At 44.4% G+C, this 19288-nt stretch overlaps 1 protein-coding gene across 1 annotated transcript in view; it reads right to left on the bottom strand.

The window, feature by feature from the left end:
* SMG5 (SMG5 nonsense mediated mRNA decay factor) overlaps positions 1-19288 on the bottom strand; it is a 2571376-nt gene that overhangs the window by 111683 nt on the left and 2440405 nt on the right. Inside the window, exon 21 of the mRNA XM_044079814.1 lies at positions 6651-6789. Within this exon, the coding sequence (XP_043935749.1) occupies positions 6651-6789 (139 nt within the window). The remainder of the gene's footprint in view (positions 1-6650; positions 6790-19288) is intronic.

The following is a 19288-nucleotide window of genomic DNA, read 5'->3' as shown; positions in this document are numbered from 1 at the left end:
GGACGTTAGTTCCCTGTTCCCCTATTGAGCAAGGCCGTTGAAGTGATCCCCGGGGTGAATTTCCTATTACCCATCCACTCGTCAAGATTTTTCTTGAAGAGGGCTAGTGAGGTGCTCTGCTTGACATGAGTGGGGAGTTTACTCCAGAGTATGGGAAGTCTCTGGGTTAGGAACCTGTCCCTCCAGCAGGTTCTGTTTATTGTGGTGATGAGGTTAAGGTCCTTAGAGCGTGTGGCACAGAGGGATTGAGATTTTTTCAGATGAAGCATGTCTAACAACATTGGGTCAGACATGGCTTTGTAGGTCAAGCACAGATTGCCTCTAAGCAGGCGATAGAGTATAGCTGGAGTTTTTTGAGTCTTTCTTTATAGGGCATGTGTTTCAGTCCTAAGTTCTTCTTTATGAGGAACATTTGTGGCCTCTCCAGTTGTTGAACATGTCTAGTGATGTACATACCGAATAGGACGTTGTACTCTATAACAGGTCTAATGAGAAGAGGGGGATTATGACTTCTTTTTTCCTGGATGAGAAACCGTTTGTAATGAGGTGTGCCACGTAGAAGGACTTTCTAACAACAGTGCCAACATGGTTGTCAAAGGAGAGGTTGCTATCTACTTGTGTCCCTAGATCTCTTATCACACCTTCGGAGTCAAGTGGGGAACCATTGATGCGGTAGTTTGCGAGCACTGTGTTTTTCCCGAAAGGAATGGCGATGCACTTTTTAGCCCTGAGATTAAGGCCATAGCTCTGACACCAGTCGTTGGTCTCTGTGAGGCCCTCTTGTAGAATCTACATCAGCTTGAGAATCAATAATAGCTCCCAGTTTGCAGTCATCTGTGAATTTATTTAACCAGAGTCCCTTTGTGTTGGCGTGAACTTCAGAGAAGTAGATGCCAAACAGGAGGGGACCCAGGACCGATCCCTGTGGGTCTCCACTTGTTACTGCCCAGTAGTCAGATATGGAGTCTGCTACTTTCATCGTGTGGGTTCTGTCAGTGAGCCAGTTGGCAACCCATCTTATGACGTAAGGGTCTATATGCCTAAGTTAGTGAGTCTATCAATGATTCCTGAGTGGGAGACTGTGTTAAAGGCCTTGGCAAGATTGAGGTAGGCTGTGTGGACTACCTTGCCTTCATCCACCGCTCAGGTGACAGATTCGAAGAAGTCTATTAGGTTAAGCAGGCATGATCTACCCTTCACAAACCCAAACTGCATGTGGTCTAGAGTTTGAAGGTTCCCTATGTCCCTCTTTATAAGGTTCATAATGATGAGCTCCACAGCCTTACATATCAGACTCATCAGACTAATGGGGAGTTGTTACCAGGGTCAGTAGTCGCTCCCCTTTTGTGCAGTGGAATGACTGTAGTGATGCGCCATTCACTGAGAACAAAGTCTAAAGTGAGGCTGTGATTGAAAAGGGCACTCAGGTGTGGTGCCAGTTCACTTTGTAATTCATGTAGAACACAGCCAGGTATATTATCAGGTCCCATGGAAGCTGTATTATTGGCTTTGGACAGTGCTATTTCTACTTGTGCAGCTGTGATATTAGGAATCTGGCATCCCTCTGGTATTGGGATGGGCCTTTTAGGGGGTGAAGAGGGGGTAAAGTTTGCACTGAATCTGTCGGCCTGAAGATATTGGTAATATCAGTTGGCTCAGTATAAATGGTGCCATTGTGCATTAGCTCATAGCAAATCTGCACATTGTTATGCAGATTCTTGATATAACTAAAGAATGCCTTGTGGTTATCTTTAGTATATGTAGCAATTTTGTTTTTGTAACTAGCTTTCGAGGATATGATGAGGGATCTCAGTTTTTTGCTGAGGTTAACAAGGGAGTTTTTTCCAGTCTTGGGACTTTTCCCTTTTCTGCAACAGTTTTTTTCTTTCCTTGTAGAGTTTGTTAACGGCAGGGGACCACCAGATTGACTTCCTTTTTTTGGAGGACAGCATCTTGGTTCTGTTTGGTATGGCCCGTTCCATGCATTTGTGTAAATGCTCATACAGTGCACTGGTGTATGATTCAGCAACCATGCACCCATTCTCCATTTGCATGGGCGATGTGAAGTTTGCCACTTCTGTTTCTGAAGCTCAAAACTGGCTTTGGAGAAGTTCTTCAAGGTGGTTTCTTTCATGGGGGGGGTGAAGGTGGGATGTGGATATCCATGGTGATTAATTGTGGTCAGATCTAACCAGGGAGGAGTTGATTGCTGGTGTAGAGCCACAGTCCCCCTTGTTTGTAATGACCAGGTCAAGGATGTTTCTACCTCTGTTGGGGGTGAGAATGAGTTTGTCCAGGGAGATGGAATTAATAAATTCCAGAAAACGTTGGGCAAATGAGTTGGTACACGTACTTCTCCCAGTTGATGGAGGGGTAGTTTAAGTCTCCCAGTATAAGGGTATTAGGTTGAACCTTAATATTTTCTAGAGTGTTCAGGAATGTGAAGTGGGCATCTTGGGACACTGTGGGGGATCTATGGCAGGCTATGACCTGGAATGCAGTTTTATCCAGTGTTAGTTGTACCTGAAGTATCTCTAATGCGTTATGCTGGGCAACTAGTCTGGAGGTGTACATATCTTTTATGAAGATGGATACACTATCGCCTTTACGGCTTCGGTCCACACATCCTTTAGGGCTGTGGTCCAGATTTAGGGGCTGAAAGGTGTGGTATGCATTGTAGCCTGGTAGCGCTGGGTGCTCTCTGGAGCCTTGAACCAGGTCTCTGTTACTGCACAGATCTCCATGTTCTCCAGTTTAAGGAGTGACTTGAGCAAGTGCATTTTGAGATTTAGACTTTTAGCGTTGAGTAGCATAACCATCAGGTTGCATTTGCTTGTAGTTGTTACGGTAGTAAATTTGTCTTCAGGGCATTGCCTAAAAAAGGCACTATGGGGGGGCAAAAGTCTTGGCCAGTATCCGGAATCCCAGGGGTGACAGGTGCAGGCCATCTCTGGCAAAGCATCGAGGTCTAACAATCATGTCAACCCAGGCAGACAGATACTGGATCCCCCTTTGAATTACACCAGAAACTTAGCCAATTGCTGAAGTCAATCATTTTCTGCTTGTACTGTGGTATTATTCTGGGCAATGGTAGGATGCTACTCAGGGCTACGGTCATACCTGCCTGGGCTACAAGATCAGAGAGCTCCTCCATGTCTCTTTTCATGTAGTCCAGGGGAGGTACATCTTAGGTCATTCACACCAACATGAACAATGACAAAGTCACATTTGTACCTGTTGTGGAGAGACCTAAGTGCATAAGTTATATGACGAATCCTGGCAACCGACAGGCAGCTGACCATAACTTTCTCCTTATTCAACCTAGTGAGTGGGACGTCAGTGTGCCTTACTATTGAGTCACCTATGACTAGTGCATTGGGTAAAATGTTTTGCCTTAGGTTGAGTGTCACACTGTTTATGTGAGCTGTGTGTCTCATGGATTATGTTTGGATGAGATGGTTGCTTGCTTTTCTGCCTCAGACGTCTTTGTTGTTTGGGCAGATTTCTATTGACAGCCTCTGTGAAAGTGGGTTTGTGTTTTGTGTTACTATGTGAGAATTGTGGTTGTGTGTGATCCGGAGGGCTGTATGTTCCATGTGGTTTGATGCATGTGTTAACCTTCTCCTCTAGACTGGCTAACCCAGTCTTGGTTGGAGAGGGCACAGCCTCTAATTTGGTTATCTAAGTGCATCTCTCACAAGTCGATGTGTTTGGAGGTAGGAGGAGAGGGTTGTCTGTATGCAAATAGAACATGAGAAAGCAAGAAATAAATGTGTTTATGTAAAATTAGTTTTGATTTTTCTAACTAACTTGAAAAGCTGATTAGAGGGATTAATAAAAAGGAGAATTTTTAGTGTACTTAAAAACCCATAAAAATAACACTATAATTTGCCACTTCTTAATCTCAAAACTGGTGGTAACAGGAATATATTCAGTGAACCACCACCTCAATGAAATCTGTGAGAAAAACCTTACTCCGTAAAGTCTGCCCTTTAGAGGCTGGAGGATCTTGTCCAGCTTCCTTGTAAAATACTCTGCTGCTCTGGGTTCTCAACAAGCCTTCACCATAATAAGTTCGATCATGCAAGGTGGAAGAGGGACTACTTAAGAAATAGGTGGAACAGACTGAAAGGTCTCCTGGATGATCCTTTCCTTAGGGGAGGGTATTAGTCAGCTAAGATCACCTATGTCTCATCAATTCTGGGATTTTCCCTTAATTCAGTGTGTTCCAGAGAGGTCTGTGGGGAGCTCTTACCTTTGTCAAGATCTGTGTCTGGGGTGGGAAAATAATGTAAAATAGAGGTGCTCCCCCCCGGTGTAGACTTGCTAAGTACTCAGAAAAGTAGTCTTCCCCACTTGTTTAGGCTCTTCAGAGACCTTTTGGTGCATTTCCGTCTACAGACAATGATGAGAAGCCCAAGGACCAAAATAAAAAGACGTTATGGAGTGGAGCTAAACAGAAGGGTACCTTTTGGGGATCTGTCAACCCAGGAGATTGCCTTGGAAATATTACCAGTAAGCTGGAGACCAAAGCTGCAGCAAATGGTTCCAAGACTACTAGTGCTGAAGTCTTGGAGGATGACACTGAGATCATTGGGCCCAAGTGCTCAGCACCATGGCCACTAACCTTGGGAGAAAAGCAATGCTTTGGAACTGACGGCCTGAATGTAGATGACAGGGACACTGAGAATGGCATCACAGGAATCAGTACCAGTCTGGGGCTGTAGCCATTGAAGTTGACAACCTCTTGCGTAGGTACCCTTGATGTCGACAGTTTTGCAGTCAAGGGCATCAGAACCACAGACATTAGTACAGACTAAAGGATCTTCAGTGCTAATACACAAAGCCCTGAAGAATTTCAATGTTGATATAGAAGACATTAGGACCACAATCAGCGCAGACATAATGGTACCAGAACAGGGTCTGGTGTAGGAGTGAATGAGGTTGAGGGAACAAATCCTTTTCTGTCTACCCAGGAAGACAGAACATCAAGCTATAGCTAGATTATGACCAAGACCCTTATCATCCACTTCCAATCCATATGAATATGAAGGGCTGTGAGTCAACCTGGTGGGCATAGCAGAAGAGGGTTGACTTTCTAAATACCGACACAGCTCAGGTTCTGAGGAAAAGCTACTAAGTTTTCTCAGGGTAGGCTCAGTGCCAACAAAAACTGTGGCTTCAGTGGCTTCTGCAGGGGAAATCTGAACACCCTAAGGGGACTGTATTGATCTAACTGGAAAGTAATCCATCACAGAAATTTTAGGAGAAGGAAGCTTTCACAATTCTTTTGGCTCATCAACTTCTGGATGACTCTCCTCTCTTTTTGCTTCTTCCCTCCTGTCTCTCAGACAAGAGAGGTCAACATCAGTTCACGCTATTTTATAATGTATGATGCCTAAGCTTTTCACAAATTTCACAGTCCACATTAAGATAATCCACCCAGTCACATGACATACATCATGTGTTGCCAGGGGGGGGGGGTGCTGCATACTGTGTCTGCATTTTGTACACTTGTAGAAGCCAGAAGCCTCATCTATCTTGAAAAATTCAGTGACAAACCTAGTACAACAGTAACACCACATCCAACACACAGTGGCACAGCCCAGCGACTAGACGACAATTCAGCTCTCAATGAAAAATAAAACCAGCCAGCAATTCCTGACACAACTCTGTTGGACAGCCTGAAAGGGGAAAAAAACACCTTCACAAACTGTCCATGAGCAAGGTAACCATAATGGCCTAAAAAAACAATAGGGAAAAAGGGAATTAAAGTTTTGAAAATGAATACCAGACTGCCTGAACAGTCATAAAACTACTGACAAAAGTTATAACAATTTTTGAAGGGAAAGGTTACTTACTAAGGAAAAAAGATTTGAAGAAAAGCATTGAAACTTGAGAATTTAGAATGTCTAACTGGTATCTGAAAGTAGCAAATTAGATCTGGAGAAGTGAAGGGGTGAGAAACATTAAATGGGTGAGGAGGAACCCAAGCTGTGGAACATCCTATGGAGCTGAATCTGTAATGCTTGTGGCAACCAGTCCTGCCTGAAGTGGACAGAATGCAGCATGTAAGGCATTGTTCTACAAATGTCTAATAATCTCTCCAAATGAACAGTGAGTGAAGGAAAGTTAGTATGTTTACAGTGCTAAAAAGTGGACTGCACAAGTTGAATTAATAGCAAGAATAGGCTTGCCACCCCTCCGTTTTTTTTCCAGACTATCAGGAAATCAAACTGATTCTCCGGTAGTCCGGAAAACACTGTACAAACTCCGGTATTCTGTTTCAAAAAGGAAACAGACTATCGGAGTTTGTAAATCGGCTAATTTACTATGCTTTTTTTACAGAAAAGCATAGTAAATCAGCCAAAAGCAGGTGGCGGGAATGAAAAAAGAGGGCATTCCCGTCGAGTGATGCTGTCGTTACGTCCCAAAATAGGCGGTATGTTGGCGGGAGAGGGGGTTGGGGTGGGCGGGATTACTGGTGACGCGAGGGGCTGGCTTTGCTCCGGTTTTAGCCGTGAAGGAAGGTGGCAACCCTAAGCAAGACAGATGCTGTGGTTGAACAGCACATTGTCAGCAGTATAGTACAGTCAAGGCAAAGAAAGAAGCTAAAATGATTTATAAGAAAATATGCAAATGTCACTAACCTGTACATGAGTTGATAGTGTCTCTCTTTCTTGTATGACAAGCCCTGTGAGAACTGTAACCATTCCTGTAGTGTCCTCTTCTCCACCTCCCTGAGACAAGGTCAGTTGTTTGCAGCTGTCAAATATTTTATATAAATGCCTGTTTAAACGAAATTGAATGAAAAATGTTAAACTCACAGTACTACATTTATTTATCCACATCACAGTTTTAGCCACGAATGACAATGAACCAAGACTTGCTGCAACTGTTCTTGGGCCAAAGGGAAGTTAATCAGTTACTAAAAAAATCATTAACTGTTTGTTTACCCATTTAGTTCAGTTTAGGAGTGTGCAGGAGACAGAGCCTCTCCTGGTTCTCAGTAGTCACACAGCAGAGAAAAGTACAGTTGTGTACCTACCATAAATGTAGATGTTCGAGTGTATTCACTGTTGCAGTCATTACACTTGGGTTATCCTGCTGGCAGGCGACCCGTAGTCGGCCCGAGTTCCAAAGTCTTGGTCCGGCGTCAGTTGCTGTTGCCTCTTCCTTGAAGTCAGTGCGCCAGGGGTATAAAAGTTGCAACCGACGCCATTTTCTTAAGTTTTTCTTGCCCCAGATGTCAGGTGCCCCCAGATATGAAGGCTGTAAAGATAAAAGTATGCCAAACAACCATGCATATATCACTAAAAACATTTTCTTCTTCTAAAAGCAAATACACCACATAGGTTGTATAGAGTTGAGAAGTACAGAATAGTCCCAGCAAAGAGGGGGATGGTGGGTGGGTAACCAGGACTGCAACAGTGAATACACTTGAACATCTACATTTATGGTAGGTACACAACTGTATTATGTTCATCGTGTTTCACTGTTGCAGTCATTACACTTGGGTAGAATCCCAAAGCTTAGGGAGGGTGGCTGGGTCTAGATTGGATTTAGCGAGGCTAACAAGCCTTGCAGAACTGCAGTGGCAAAGCCTGCTCTGGATTTGGAGTAGAGAAGTAGGTGGTAGTGCTTGGTAAAAGTGTGCACTGAGCTCCAGGTTGCAGCTTCTAATATGTCTTTGGTTGGTAACCCTCTGAGGAAAGCTGCTGAAGTGGCTGCTGCTCTGGTAGAATGAGGCCTAATGCCCTTAGGCACAGATTTGCCATGTTGTGCATAACAGAAGCGGATGCAGTGTCCTATCCATTTGGAGACTGTCTGCTTTGTAATAGGTTTTCCTTGTGATCCTGCAGCATATGCTACAAACAGTTGCTCAGTTTTTCTGAAAGCTTTTGTTTTGTCTAAGTAAAATCGTAGCTGCCTGTGAATATCCAAAGAGTGCACAAGTCTTTCCCCTTTATTCTGGGGATTTGGGTAGAAAGTAGGCAAATGAATAGTTTGATTTAAGGCCACATTGGAGACCACTTTTGGCATGAATGTTGGGTTCGTCCTTAGAGAAACCCTGTCCTGGTGAAAAACGAGGAAAGGTTCCACAGCCATCAATGCCTGTAACTCTGAGACTCTTCTTGCTGAAGTTATTGCTAGGAGCAGAGCAGTTTTCCATGACAAGAATTTTAGATCAGCTGTGCTGGCTGGTTCAAAAGGAGGCAGTGTTAGTTTTTGTAAAACAAAATTGAGGTCCCAAATAGGTAATGGTGCTCTCCTAGGGGGTCTTATATTCTTTGCCCCTCTGAAGTACTGTTGTAGTAGAGGATGTGAAAAAATAGGAGGATCCGTGTTGTAATGAGCTGAAATGGCAGCGGCATGGATTTTAATAGAAGAAAAAGATAGGCCTTTGTCCAAAATCTCAGTCAGGTATTGTAAAATCTGAGGCATATTAGGGACCAGTGGGTCGAGCCCTTGTGCCTTTTTCCAAGCACAGAATCTCTTCCATTTTTCCGCATAACATTTCCTAGTGCTGGGTCTCCTGGCTTCCAAAATTACATCCATAACGGCTTTAGAGAGAGGTGCAGTCTGAGTGGCTACATTATCTGCCATGCTGCCAGGTTTAAGGTTCTGAGTTGACTGTGCAGAATCTGATTGTTTTGCTGTGTCAGAAGATGAGGGATTTGAGGTAGAGGCCAAGGCGGGCCTTGGGACAAAACCTTTAGGATTGGGTACCAGTGCTGGCGTGGCCAGTCTAGTGCAATCAGGATCATTTTTGGCCTCTCTTGTCTGACTTTTAGAAACACCTTGGTGAGAAGAGGCATCGGAGGGAAGGCATAGACTGTCAGATTTTTCCAGATGAAAGATAGAGCATCCACTTTCCATGCTTGAGAGTGATAAGTCCTTGTGCAAAATTTCTGTAATTGGCAATTGTGAGGGGAGGCAAATAGATCTATGTCTGGGCGTCCCCATTCCCTTGTTATCATGTTGAACACTTGTGGATTTAGCTTCCATTCATGAGGATCCATGAGATTTCTGCTTAGTTCATCTGCCAGTGTATTTTTTGTTCCTGGCAGGAACTGTGCTTGCAGATGTACCTGGTAAGTCAGTGCTGTGTTCCACAAAGACATGGCTTGTCTGCATAGGGGGTAGGAACGTGTGCCCCCTTGCTTGTTTATGTACCACATAACTGTGGTATTGTCCGTCTTTATTAATAATTGTCCTGGATGTATTAGGTCCTTGAAGGCTGTCAGGGCATTCTGTACAGCTAGCATCTCTTTTTGATTGATGTGAAGATGCAGTTGTTCCTTGGGCCACGTGCCCTGAATACATTTCCCTGCCATATGTACTCCCAAGGCGTAATCCGATGCATCTGTTGTTATTGTCTGCCTGGCTGTAGGTAAGGTGAATGGCTGTCCCTTGTTGTGGTGACAGGCCTGTGACCACCATCGAAACTCCTGTTGTAGGCAGGGAATCAAGGTTATGATTGTCTCTAGCCTGTGACAATGCTGAGTCCAAACACTTTTTAGATACCATTGTAGTTTCCTCATATGCAGTTTGGCATATGGACTTAGAAGAATGCAAGATGCCATGAAACCCAGGGCCTGCAGAATCTTTCTTGCAGGGAGCTGGGTCTTTGTTGCCATTATTTGAAAGTAATGAGTCAGTTGCCTTTGTTTGTCTGGTGTGAATTAAGCCATCTGGGTAGTTGTATTCAAGCTTGCACCCAGGAATATTATCTCTTGAGAGGGCACTACTTTTGATTTATTTTCATTTACTGTGTACCCCAGGCAAATTAGTAATCTTTTTACAAACTCCAGATGCTTTAGAAGAATGTCCTTGCTCTCTGCTTGAATAAGGCAGTCGTCCAAGTAGGGATATATTTGAATTCCTTTTTGCATGCAAAATGCAATTACTGGTGCCAGGCATTTTGTGAAGACCCTGGGCGCAGTAGATAAGCCAAAGGGCAGTGCAGAGAATTGATAATGCATTGAGGCTGCTATAAATCTGAGGTATCTTCTGCACGATTGTCTGATTGGGACGTGCAGGTGTGCCTCCTTGAGATTCAAAGTAACTAGCCAAGCCTCTTTGCCCAGCTTGGGCAAGAGTTGTTGTAGTGTTAACATTTTGAATTTTGGAACATCTAGCAAAGTATTTAGGATTGACAGGTCCAGTATTGGTCTCCATGCTTTGTCCTTTCTGGGTACTAGAAAAAGTCGTGAGTAAAATCCTTGGCCCTGTTCTTCTTGTGGAACATTCTGAATAGCTCCCATATCCATAAGAGCTGCAATCTGTTTTTGTGCCTCTGCCCATTGGTTTTGAGGCAGGTTTGGCATACCTTTTGGTTTTGGAAGCGTGTGGAAGTGGAACCTGTACCCTTGGGAAACTATATTCAACACCCATTGGTCTTGGGTGATCATGTGTCAATTTTTTGTGAAAAGTGCTAGCTTTCCCCCTAGGGGTGCTGTCAACTGGTAAGTGCTTGGCATTTGCAGAGGGAAGTCATTTTGACCGTTTTCTATAAGGTTGTGATTTGTCTTCTCCTCCTTTGGGTGCTGAAGAACCCCATTGTTTAGGTCTATAGGAGCCTTGGGGCTGAGATCTGCCTCTTGGGTGTCTGTATCTGCCTCTTTGTGGCCTGTCTGACACTGGAAAGGACCAATTTTATGAAGGCCAGTTCCTGCTAAATCTAGGTGGCTGAACCTGTAAGAAATCTTTCACAGTTTGCATTGACTTTGCTTTATCCTCCATTTTCTTTAAAACCTCTTCTGCCTTAACACCAAACAAAGTATCATGCTGTAGTGGAGCATCCAATAATTTCATTTTAACATGGTCAGGTAAACTTTGTTCTTTCAACCAGCATGTCTTCGAATAACTGAGCCTGTAACTGCGTCTCTACAAGAAGCCTCTAATGAATCAAAACCGCATTGCAGAGTATGCTTTCCCACTTGTTCAACTGCATGCAATAAATCCTGCATTTCTTTACAGTCAGGACCTTCTGTATTTGTAACCATTTTCTGCTTTAACAATGACATGATATACTGCTGATATTTAAGCATGTGAAACTGACAGTTTAAAGCTCTTACAGCTAAAGTAGCAGAAGTGTAAACTTTTTTCCCCCATCTGTCCAGAGCTCTGGAATCCCTATCTGAGGGGACAGGATTTTTGGCAGTGGAAGCTTTAATCCCCCCTTTTGGACCCTGAGAAATAGTTTCTGGGTCCGCATCAGGGTTTTTGTAAAGAAATTTATGAGAGTCAGGGACCCTGCAATACCTGTCTGGTTTTACTGGTGCAGGGGGTAAAGAATCTGGAGACAGACTGGATTCAGAAAAAACATCATCAACAATATCAAGCACAGGGGGGGTAGCCAAGGGCCTGTGCTGAGGCAATAGAAGGAAATCTCTGAGCCTTTTCTTGGATTCTGAGTAATCCTGGCTCTCCCAATGGAAATGTTCCCTCATGGGGTGCAGGGTTTCCCCAAAAGAGTAATCCTCAGGCGGCGAGGCTGAAGGAATGGACTCTTCAGCATCAGAGTCCTCATAGGGAGGGAGAGAATTGACCTGGTCAGAGGAAGAATCAGAAGAAATGGAAACCTGATCAGAGGAATCATAATCAGTGTCTTGCCTAGACCTTTTGTCAGGAGGGGGATGGGAACCCCTGATTAAAGTAATAAGGTCTTCGGCCATTTTAAGCATCTGTTTCTTAGGCATGGATGACTGTTCTGGAGAATGCTGCACTTGTTTCTTTGTCTTTAATGGTGTTTTTGATTTTGCCTTTGCTGCTGTAGTAGCTTTAATTGTAAGCTGTGAAGGTCTGAAAAGACCCTCAGAAGCCGGTGCCTGCTCAGCGGCTCCGGACCCATCTGAGGGTATATTTTCCGTAGGCCCAATACCTTGAGTTTCCACAGGCATCGGTGTCGCCACGTGGCTGTCGGTTGTGGCCTGTGGCTCTGAGGTAGCGGGTGTCAGGGGCTGTGAAAGCGCCTCACTGAGAACCGGCAACTGGCCTAGAAGAGTTTTGGACCTCGGATGCCTGTCTTTTTCTTTGTCTTTGCGTTTTTTATACATTCCGGTCGTCGGTTGTTCCGACGGCATTATGTAATTAAATCTTTGTCCAAAATAATGTAAAGCAAAATCAAACCGACGTTTAATAGTGCGTTTATTAAATCTAGCACAAAACCGACAAGTAGTGATGTCGTGGTCAGGGCCTAGGCAAGGAATGCAGTAAGTGTGGAAGTCCTTATGAGGTATTTGCTTCCCAATTCAATTTTGAAAATCTCAGGAGTCGGCCGACCGGCACTTGCGAATTGCTTATGCTTCGGGCCCCGCGCGGCAAGAAAGACAGAAGAAAATGGCGTCGGTTGCAACTTTTATACCCCTGGCGCACTGACGTCAGGGAAGAGGTGACGTCAACCGACGCCGGACCAAGACTTTGGAACTCGGGCCTGCCAGCAGGATAACCCAAGTGTAATGACTGCAACAGTGAAACACGATGAACATCTACACATAGACAAACACATCACTATTTTAGGATGTTCACACACACCTCTCAGTGGGCACATGGAAGTGAAACCTTATCTGTACAAGAGTTTCACTCTATTCCAGGATGAGTGCACTTGCAAAAAAACACACTCAGAGGCACAAATATTGACAAATTTGGAGGGCTGGCAATTTGCCTATGGCATGCCTTTGGGATGTAGGAGGAAAGCAGAGTATAAGGAGAAGAGATAAAGGAACAACATGCAAACTCCACACAAAAGTACCCACACAAGAAAAGAACTGGAGAAACAAGTGCTTTGAGACAGTAAAACAAACTGTTGGGCCACTGTGCTATCACTACTTCAATTTAATTTACTTACTAGATATGTGCACAGGTCTGATCTTAGACCAATTTCAGCCACGATCTAGTTTACAAAAGCAAGAGTAAATGCTGCATATATGAACAGCTTATTGCAGCCAAATCAACCAGCATTTGATATAATCCGGGAAGAAACTGGAGCACCCAGAAAAAAAGTCAGAAAGCAAATACATTCCAGACATAATGTCAGGTTTGAACCCTGGAAATGTGAAGCAGAAACCTTGAACAGACCCAGATCCGGCACTAGGCGACGTCTAGAACCCATTGGCTGGGAGGGGCCTGTGCTGGGCAGGGAAGGCTGTCACAACTTTAGTTTTTGATTTACAGTATTAAAAAAAATTATGTCTTCTGTAAGGATGTTAGTCTTTAAGAAAGATGTCTGCATGCAACTTTTACATCTCGTCACGAGTCTGTAGTGGGAAAGCATACATATTCCAGAGATGATATCAAGTCAGCACTGACCCTGGCAATGTGAAGCACAGAACTTGAATATAGATGTTACTCTTACAGATGAGAGAAACACTTACCTTGCTCTTTTACACAGACCTAAATATCTGTGTAACTGCATGACTCCTGATACTTTAAAAATTGCTCTCTGCAAAAAGTGCTGATGTGATTTTTGATTTTGTATTTAGCCAAGTCTGCTTCTGCTTATAATAGTCTGTATCACCATAATATGACACTGTCTTGACCTCTATTTTTATTCACCATCTTCCCAGTGACTTCAAATAACTCCTTGTACCAATACTTTTTTCAAATATCTGTGAAGAAAGTGAAGAAGACAGAGATACCATCCACACTGTGAACGTATAGTCATGCAAAATCTTACCATAACTTTAGATGTCCTCCTCTTCTATATGCTGCTGTAGCCATAACATGAGGGAGTCTGCTTCTGGTCGACTAGTATGTCCTGCCATTATACAAAAGATAGTTGCTACTGCGAAGGTACGTGTGACATCCTGCATCTCTCAATGAACATCAGCCATAAACAGACGTTGGGTATAAAACGGATGTCACCACACGCCTACCTGAGAATTGAATGCTGCCGGAACCAGCGACTACAGAGTGGGTACTCAGGAGTCAGGCAAGTGTCAGAGGGAAGGAAGGGTGGAAACTATACAACAGCATATAGAAGAGGACGACATCTAAAGTTATCGTAAGCTTTTACACAACTATACTACATCCTTCTATTCATATGCTGCTGTATCCATAACATGAGGGAAGAGTGCAAAAGCTCATGCTATTAAGAACTAGATGGAGGAACACAGGCATCTTCCAAAAAGCCATGAAGGATGGCTCTGGCAAATCCTGCTCTGGACCTAGAAATGATGTCCAGCTTTTAGTGTTTGGTGAAGGTATGGACAGATGATCATGTAGCTGCTTCTAAAATTACATCTGTATCCAAACCCTTAAAGAAGGCACCAGAGGAGGATACTGCCCTAGTGGAATGTGCCTTAACTGGGAAATGAAGCCTTTTGCCATTAGAGACCCATGAGGAGATGGTTTGCTTGGAAACAGGATGCCCCAGGGCTCTTGGTTGGTAGCAGACAAATAGCCTGTCTGATTTACAGACTGATTTGGTCTTGGCCAAATATTATCTGAGTTGTCTATGTACATCCAAGGAGTGAAGGAAACTTTCAGCAGGGCTTGAGGAGAAGGGAAGAAGGTAGGAAGGTTGATGGCCTGATTCAGGGAAAGTTCACTGACAACTTTGGGCATGAAGGATGGGTTAGAACGTAAACAAACCCTGTCCTTGTGGAAAACTATAAAAGGATGAGAGGCCATAAGGGCTTGCAGTTCAGAAACCCTTCTGGCTGAAGTGATGACCACCAAGAGGATAGTTTTCCATGTACAGTGTTGGTGAGAACAGTCCTTGGCTGGCTCAAAAGGTGGTAGGGTTAACTTTTCCAAACCAAAACGTAGATCCCAAGGGGGTGGAATAGGCTTCTTTGGAGGTCTAAGGTGAATTAATCCCTTCAGAAATAGCTTAACTTCTAGTCTAGAAGCCTGGGGGGGTAAGAAGAAGACATGCTGAGATGGCAGATAAATGTGTCTTAAAAAAAGAATAACAGGGCTACCTAAAGTCCACTCTTCAAATTTTCCCTTAAAACTACCTTCCTCAAAGTATACTACTGTTCTATTTAGTGTATCCTACAACTATAAATTATCTCTACTTGACTCCCAAGTAGACTATTCTCTATCTGTATAGCGAAGCACTTGCTCCTACAGTACTTATCACCTCGATACAGCACTCTTGTTATAGAAAGTACCCCAAAACAGCAAACCCCATTTCTCGGTCACCCACATCCCCCAGAACCTTTTCTTAAGTTTTTCTGTCTATTCCTTCTAGCATGTCGAGGGATCAGTTGCTAATGTCCTCTCCTGCTCAGCTGGTGAACCTGGGAATATTGAGGCAATGTTACAATTGCCTCATGTACACAGACAACCCTCTCCTCCTCCCACAAAACACAAATACATGCGAGAGATGCAACTATACGGCCAAACTGGAGGCTGAGCTCTCTCAACATAGGACTGGCATGACCAGACAGGAGGAGAAGGTAACCACACACACTATAGACCCAGTCTCACATAATACCATCCCAACCTCAAATCATACACATAAACACACAAAGACATACTGGAGGCTCTGATCAAAATCTACCAAAACAGCAGAGGCCACCAAAGCAGACACCCAAACAACTACCACCTCAGAACACAACACCTGCAACACATAGACCACACAGTCAGAGTGTCAAGCAGTCACAGCCCTTAAGGCCAAACACAATGCCAGACACACTAGTCATTGGTGACTCCATAGTCAGACACACTGACGTCCCGCTCACCAGACTGAGTAAGGAGAAGGTCACAGTAAGCTGCCTGTTGGGTGCTAGAATCCGCCACATAACGCATGCACTCAGGTCTCTCAACAGCAGGTACAAGTACGACTCAATCATTGTCCACGCTGGTGTTAACGACCTGAGACGTACCTCCTTGGACTACATGAAAAGAGACATAGAGGAGCTCTCTGATTATGTAGCCCAAGCAGGTATGACCCTGACCTTGAGCAGTATCCTACCTTCACCAAGAATGATGCCACAATACAGAGATAAGATGATCAGCTTTAACAATTGGCTTAAACTCTGGTGTCATTCAAAGGGGATCCAATGTCTGTCTGCCTGGGATGACATGCTGGACAAGCCACGCTGCTTCGCAAGGGACGGCTTGCACTTGTCACCCCTGGGATTCCGGATTTTGGCAAAGGCTCTTGCCACCCCATAGTGCCTTTTTTAGGCAAGGCTCAAATTCTAAACCTACCACCCTAGAACAAAACAAAGAAAAAAAACTAAGGGTAATGCTGCTCAATGCCGGAAGTCTCAACCTCAAGATGCACGCACTCGAGGCCCTTCTCAGTATGGAGAACATCGATGTCTGTGCTGTGACAGAAACCTGGTTCAAGGCTCCTGAGAGCACCCCAGCACTATCAGGTTTTACCTCATATCATGTGTTCCGGCCCCAAAACCCGGACAATACCAAGAAAGGAGGAGGGGTATCCATATTCATCAAGGACACCCACACCTCAAGATTGGTGGCATCGCACGATGCATCGGAAACCATCCAGGTGCAATTAACCATAGGCAAGATTGCTCTGCAATTTGTAGCATGTTACAGGCCACCCTCGCAAACTCAGGAACCTCATATGGCCTTCCTGAAAACACTGGAGTGGATAAATGTATCTCCAAACACCATCATACTAGGTGACTTCAACTACCCTAATATAGACTGGGAACACTACTCAAGCCCAAACACTCTAGCCCAAAAGTTCCTGGAATTCATAAACTCAAATGCCATGGAACAACTAGTCATCATCCCCACAAGAGGAGAAAACATACTTGATCTCATCATCACGAACATGGGAGCACAATGTTCAACGCCGAAGTATACCCCTCACTGGTGAGATCTGATCACAAACTAATCTCGCTGGAGGTCCTCATCCCGCCCCACCGAAATGAAAAGACCACAGTAAAGAACTTCGAAAGCCGACTTCACACTTCTAAAACTAGTGTGGTCTCCTTTAAGGCCCCTGAGCCGGTAACATTACTCAAACCGCTGAATCACTTACAAATGCCTTCTACCAGCACCTGCAGGGCTGCATGGATCAGGCAATCCCAAGCAAAACAAAGACTCTTTGTACCAAAGGCAAGCGCCCAGTCTGGTGGACCCCAGCCATAAACAAACTCTACAACAAAAGGAGAAAGCTACTACAAGATAGAGCAAAATCCTTAAAAGGTAAGACACCGCTGATCACTATAAGTAAAAAGCTAAGAGCTCTCATAAAATCATCCAAAGCTAATTTTGAGAAAAAATAGCTAAGGACTCTAAAGACAACCATAAGGCATTCTTTAGCTATGTCAGAAACCTAGGAGGAAACTCCCAGATATGCTCAGAATTAGTTCAAAATGATGTGAAGATTACTGATCCTACAGACATTGCCAACATACTGGCTGACAGGTTCAGTGCAAACTTCTCCCCCCCTAAAGGAGAGATATCTATACCAAATGATTGTAGCCCCCAAACATCTCTAACGCCCAGGTGAGAACTGCTCTCTCCAAGGCAAAGAACACAGCATCCATGGGACCTGATGGTGTCCCCGGCTGTGTGCTCCATGAACTCAACGAGGAATTAAACCCACAGTTAGGACAGCTGTTTAATCTTAGACTCACCTCCGGATACGTACCCAGGGAGTGGCGCACAGCGACTGTGGTCCCACTCCACAAAGGCGGTGCCTCCACCGACCCTGGAAATTACCGTCCCATTAGCTTGACAAGCCTTATCTGCAAAGCCATGGAGAGGATCATAATGGATCTCATAAATAAAGACATAGGGAACTTGCAGACTTTGGATCCAACCCAGTTTGGCTTTGTCAAAGGCAGATCATGCCTTTTAAACTTGGTTGACTATTTTGAAACAGTCACCAAGGCCATTGACGAGGGAAAGGCAGTCCATACAGCCTACCTAGACCTGGCGAAGGCTTTTGATACAATACCTCACTCGGGAATCATTGAAAAACTCATCAACTTAAATGTAAACCCATACATTACAAGATGGGTTGCAAACTGGCTGAGTGACAGAACCCACAGGGCCAGAGTTGCTGGCGCCATGTCAGACTCAAAGCCTGTCACAAGTGGTGTCCCACAGGGCTCAGTCCTGGGCCCACTCTTGTTTGGCATCTACTTTTCTGAAGTACAAGCAAACACAGGAGGGTTATGGCTGACAAAGTTTGCAGATGACTGCAAACTGGGCGCCGTAGTTGAAAACACATCCAACACAGATATCCTTCAGAAGGGTCTCACAGAAACGGATAACTGGTGCCAGAGCCATGGCCTAAAGTTAAATGCCAAGGAATGCATAGTCATACCCTTCGGGAAAAATAAGGTTACCCCTAGCTACCATATAGGTGGCAATCCCCTGAACACAGAAGAAGTTATTAGGGACCTGGGAACCCAGGTTGACAGTAGCCTTTCATTCGACGCTCATATTGCTAAATTAGTTAGGAAGACCTTCTACATTGCCCACCTTATCATGAAGGGATTCACATCTAGATCAAGGGAAGTCATAGTCTCCCTATACTCATCACTCATCAGACCAATGATCGAGTACAATGCCCCATTCGAATGTATCTGACCCGACACTTGCAGCAGCTGGAGAGGCCACAAAAGTTCCTCACCAAAAGGATAAAGGGTCTCAAAAATCTGTCTTATGCTGCCCGACTGAAAGAACTCCAGTTATATTCAGTTGCTTACCGCTTGCTCAGAGGTGACCTATGCCTGACATACAAGGCCATGTCAAACCCAGATTTGATGAACATGCTTCATCTCAAAAAATCTAGATCCCTCAGAGCCACAAGGGCGGAGACTTAAACCTCGACACGGTTATTAATAGGACGTGCTGGAGGGATAGATTCATCACCCAAAGACTCCCTATGCTGTGGAACAAAATCCCGGTTTATGTGAGGCAGAGCACCTCGCTGGCCTTGTTCAAGAGGAATCTTGACCAATGGATGGGAGATCGCAGATACACCCCAGGGGTTACCTCAGTGTCACTGCTCGACAGAGGCACAGCAAAATAATGGGCATAGTTTCTCCAAACTAAAGGGGTGGCGTAAGCCACAAAACTATGGGCTAGGCTTATAAATGCCCTCGGGCAAATAGCCTAGTATGAACCTATGAACACAATCCAGAGTTCATCAGTTCACACAGGTAAGACAAAATCACTGGGGGTTCTACAGTTATTGGTTGGATATTTTGTTTTAATCACCAAACAGAAAACTTCTTCCACTTATAACATTTTCTGGAAGTTGTTTTTCTGGCCTCCTGCAGAACCTGAAGCACGTCCTTTGTGTAAAGGTGTCTGAAGGGAATTAACTCCCTATCACCCG

The sequence above is a fragment of the Protopterus annectens genome, chromosome 8.part0, assembly GCF_019279795.1.
Source record: "Protopterus annectens isolate FY-2018-M chromosome 8.part0, PAN1.0, whole genome shotgun sequence".
Taxonomy (NCBI): domain Eukaryota; kingdom Metazoa; phylum Chordata; order Ceratodontiformes; family Protopteridae; genus Protopterus; species Protopterus annectens.
The sequence above is the reverse complement of the archived record's forward strand: the minus strand, read 5'-3'. Positions and strand labels throughout refer to the sequence as shown.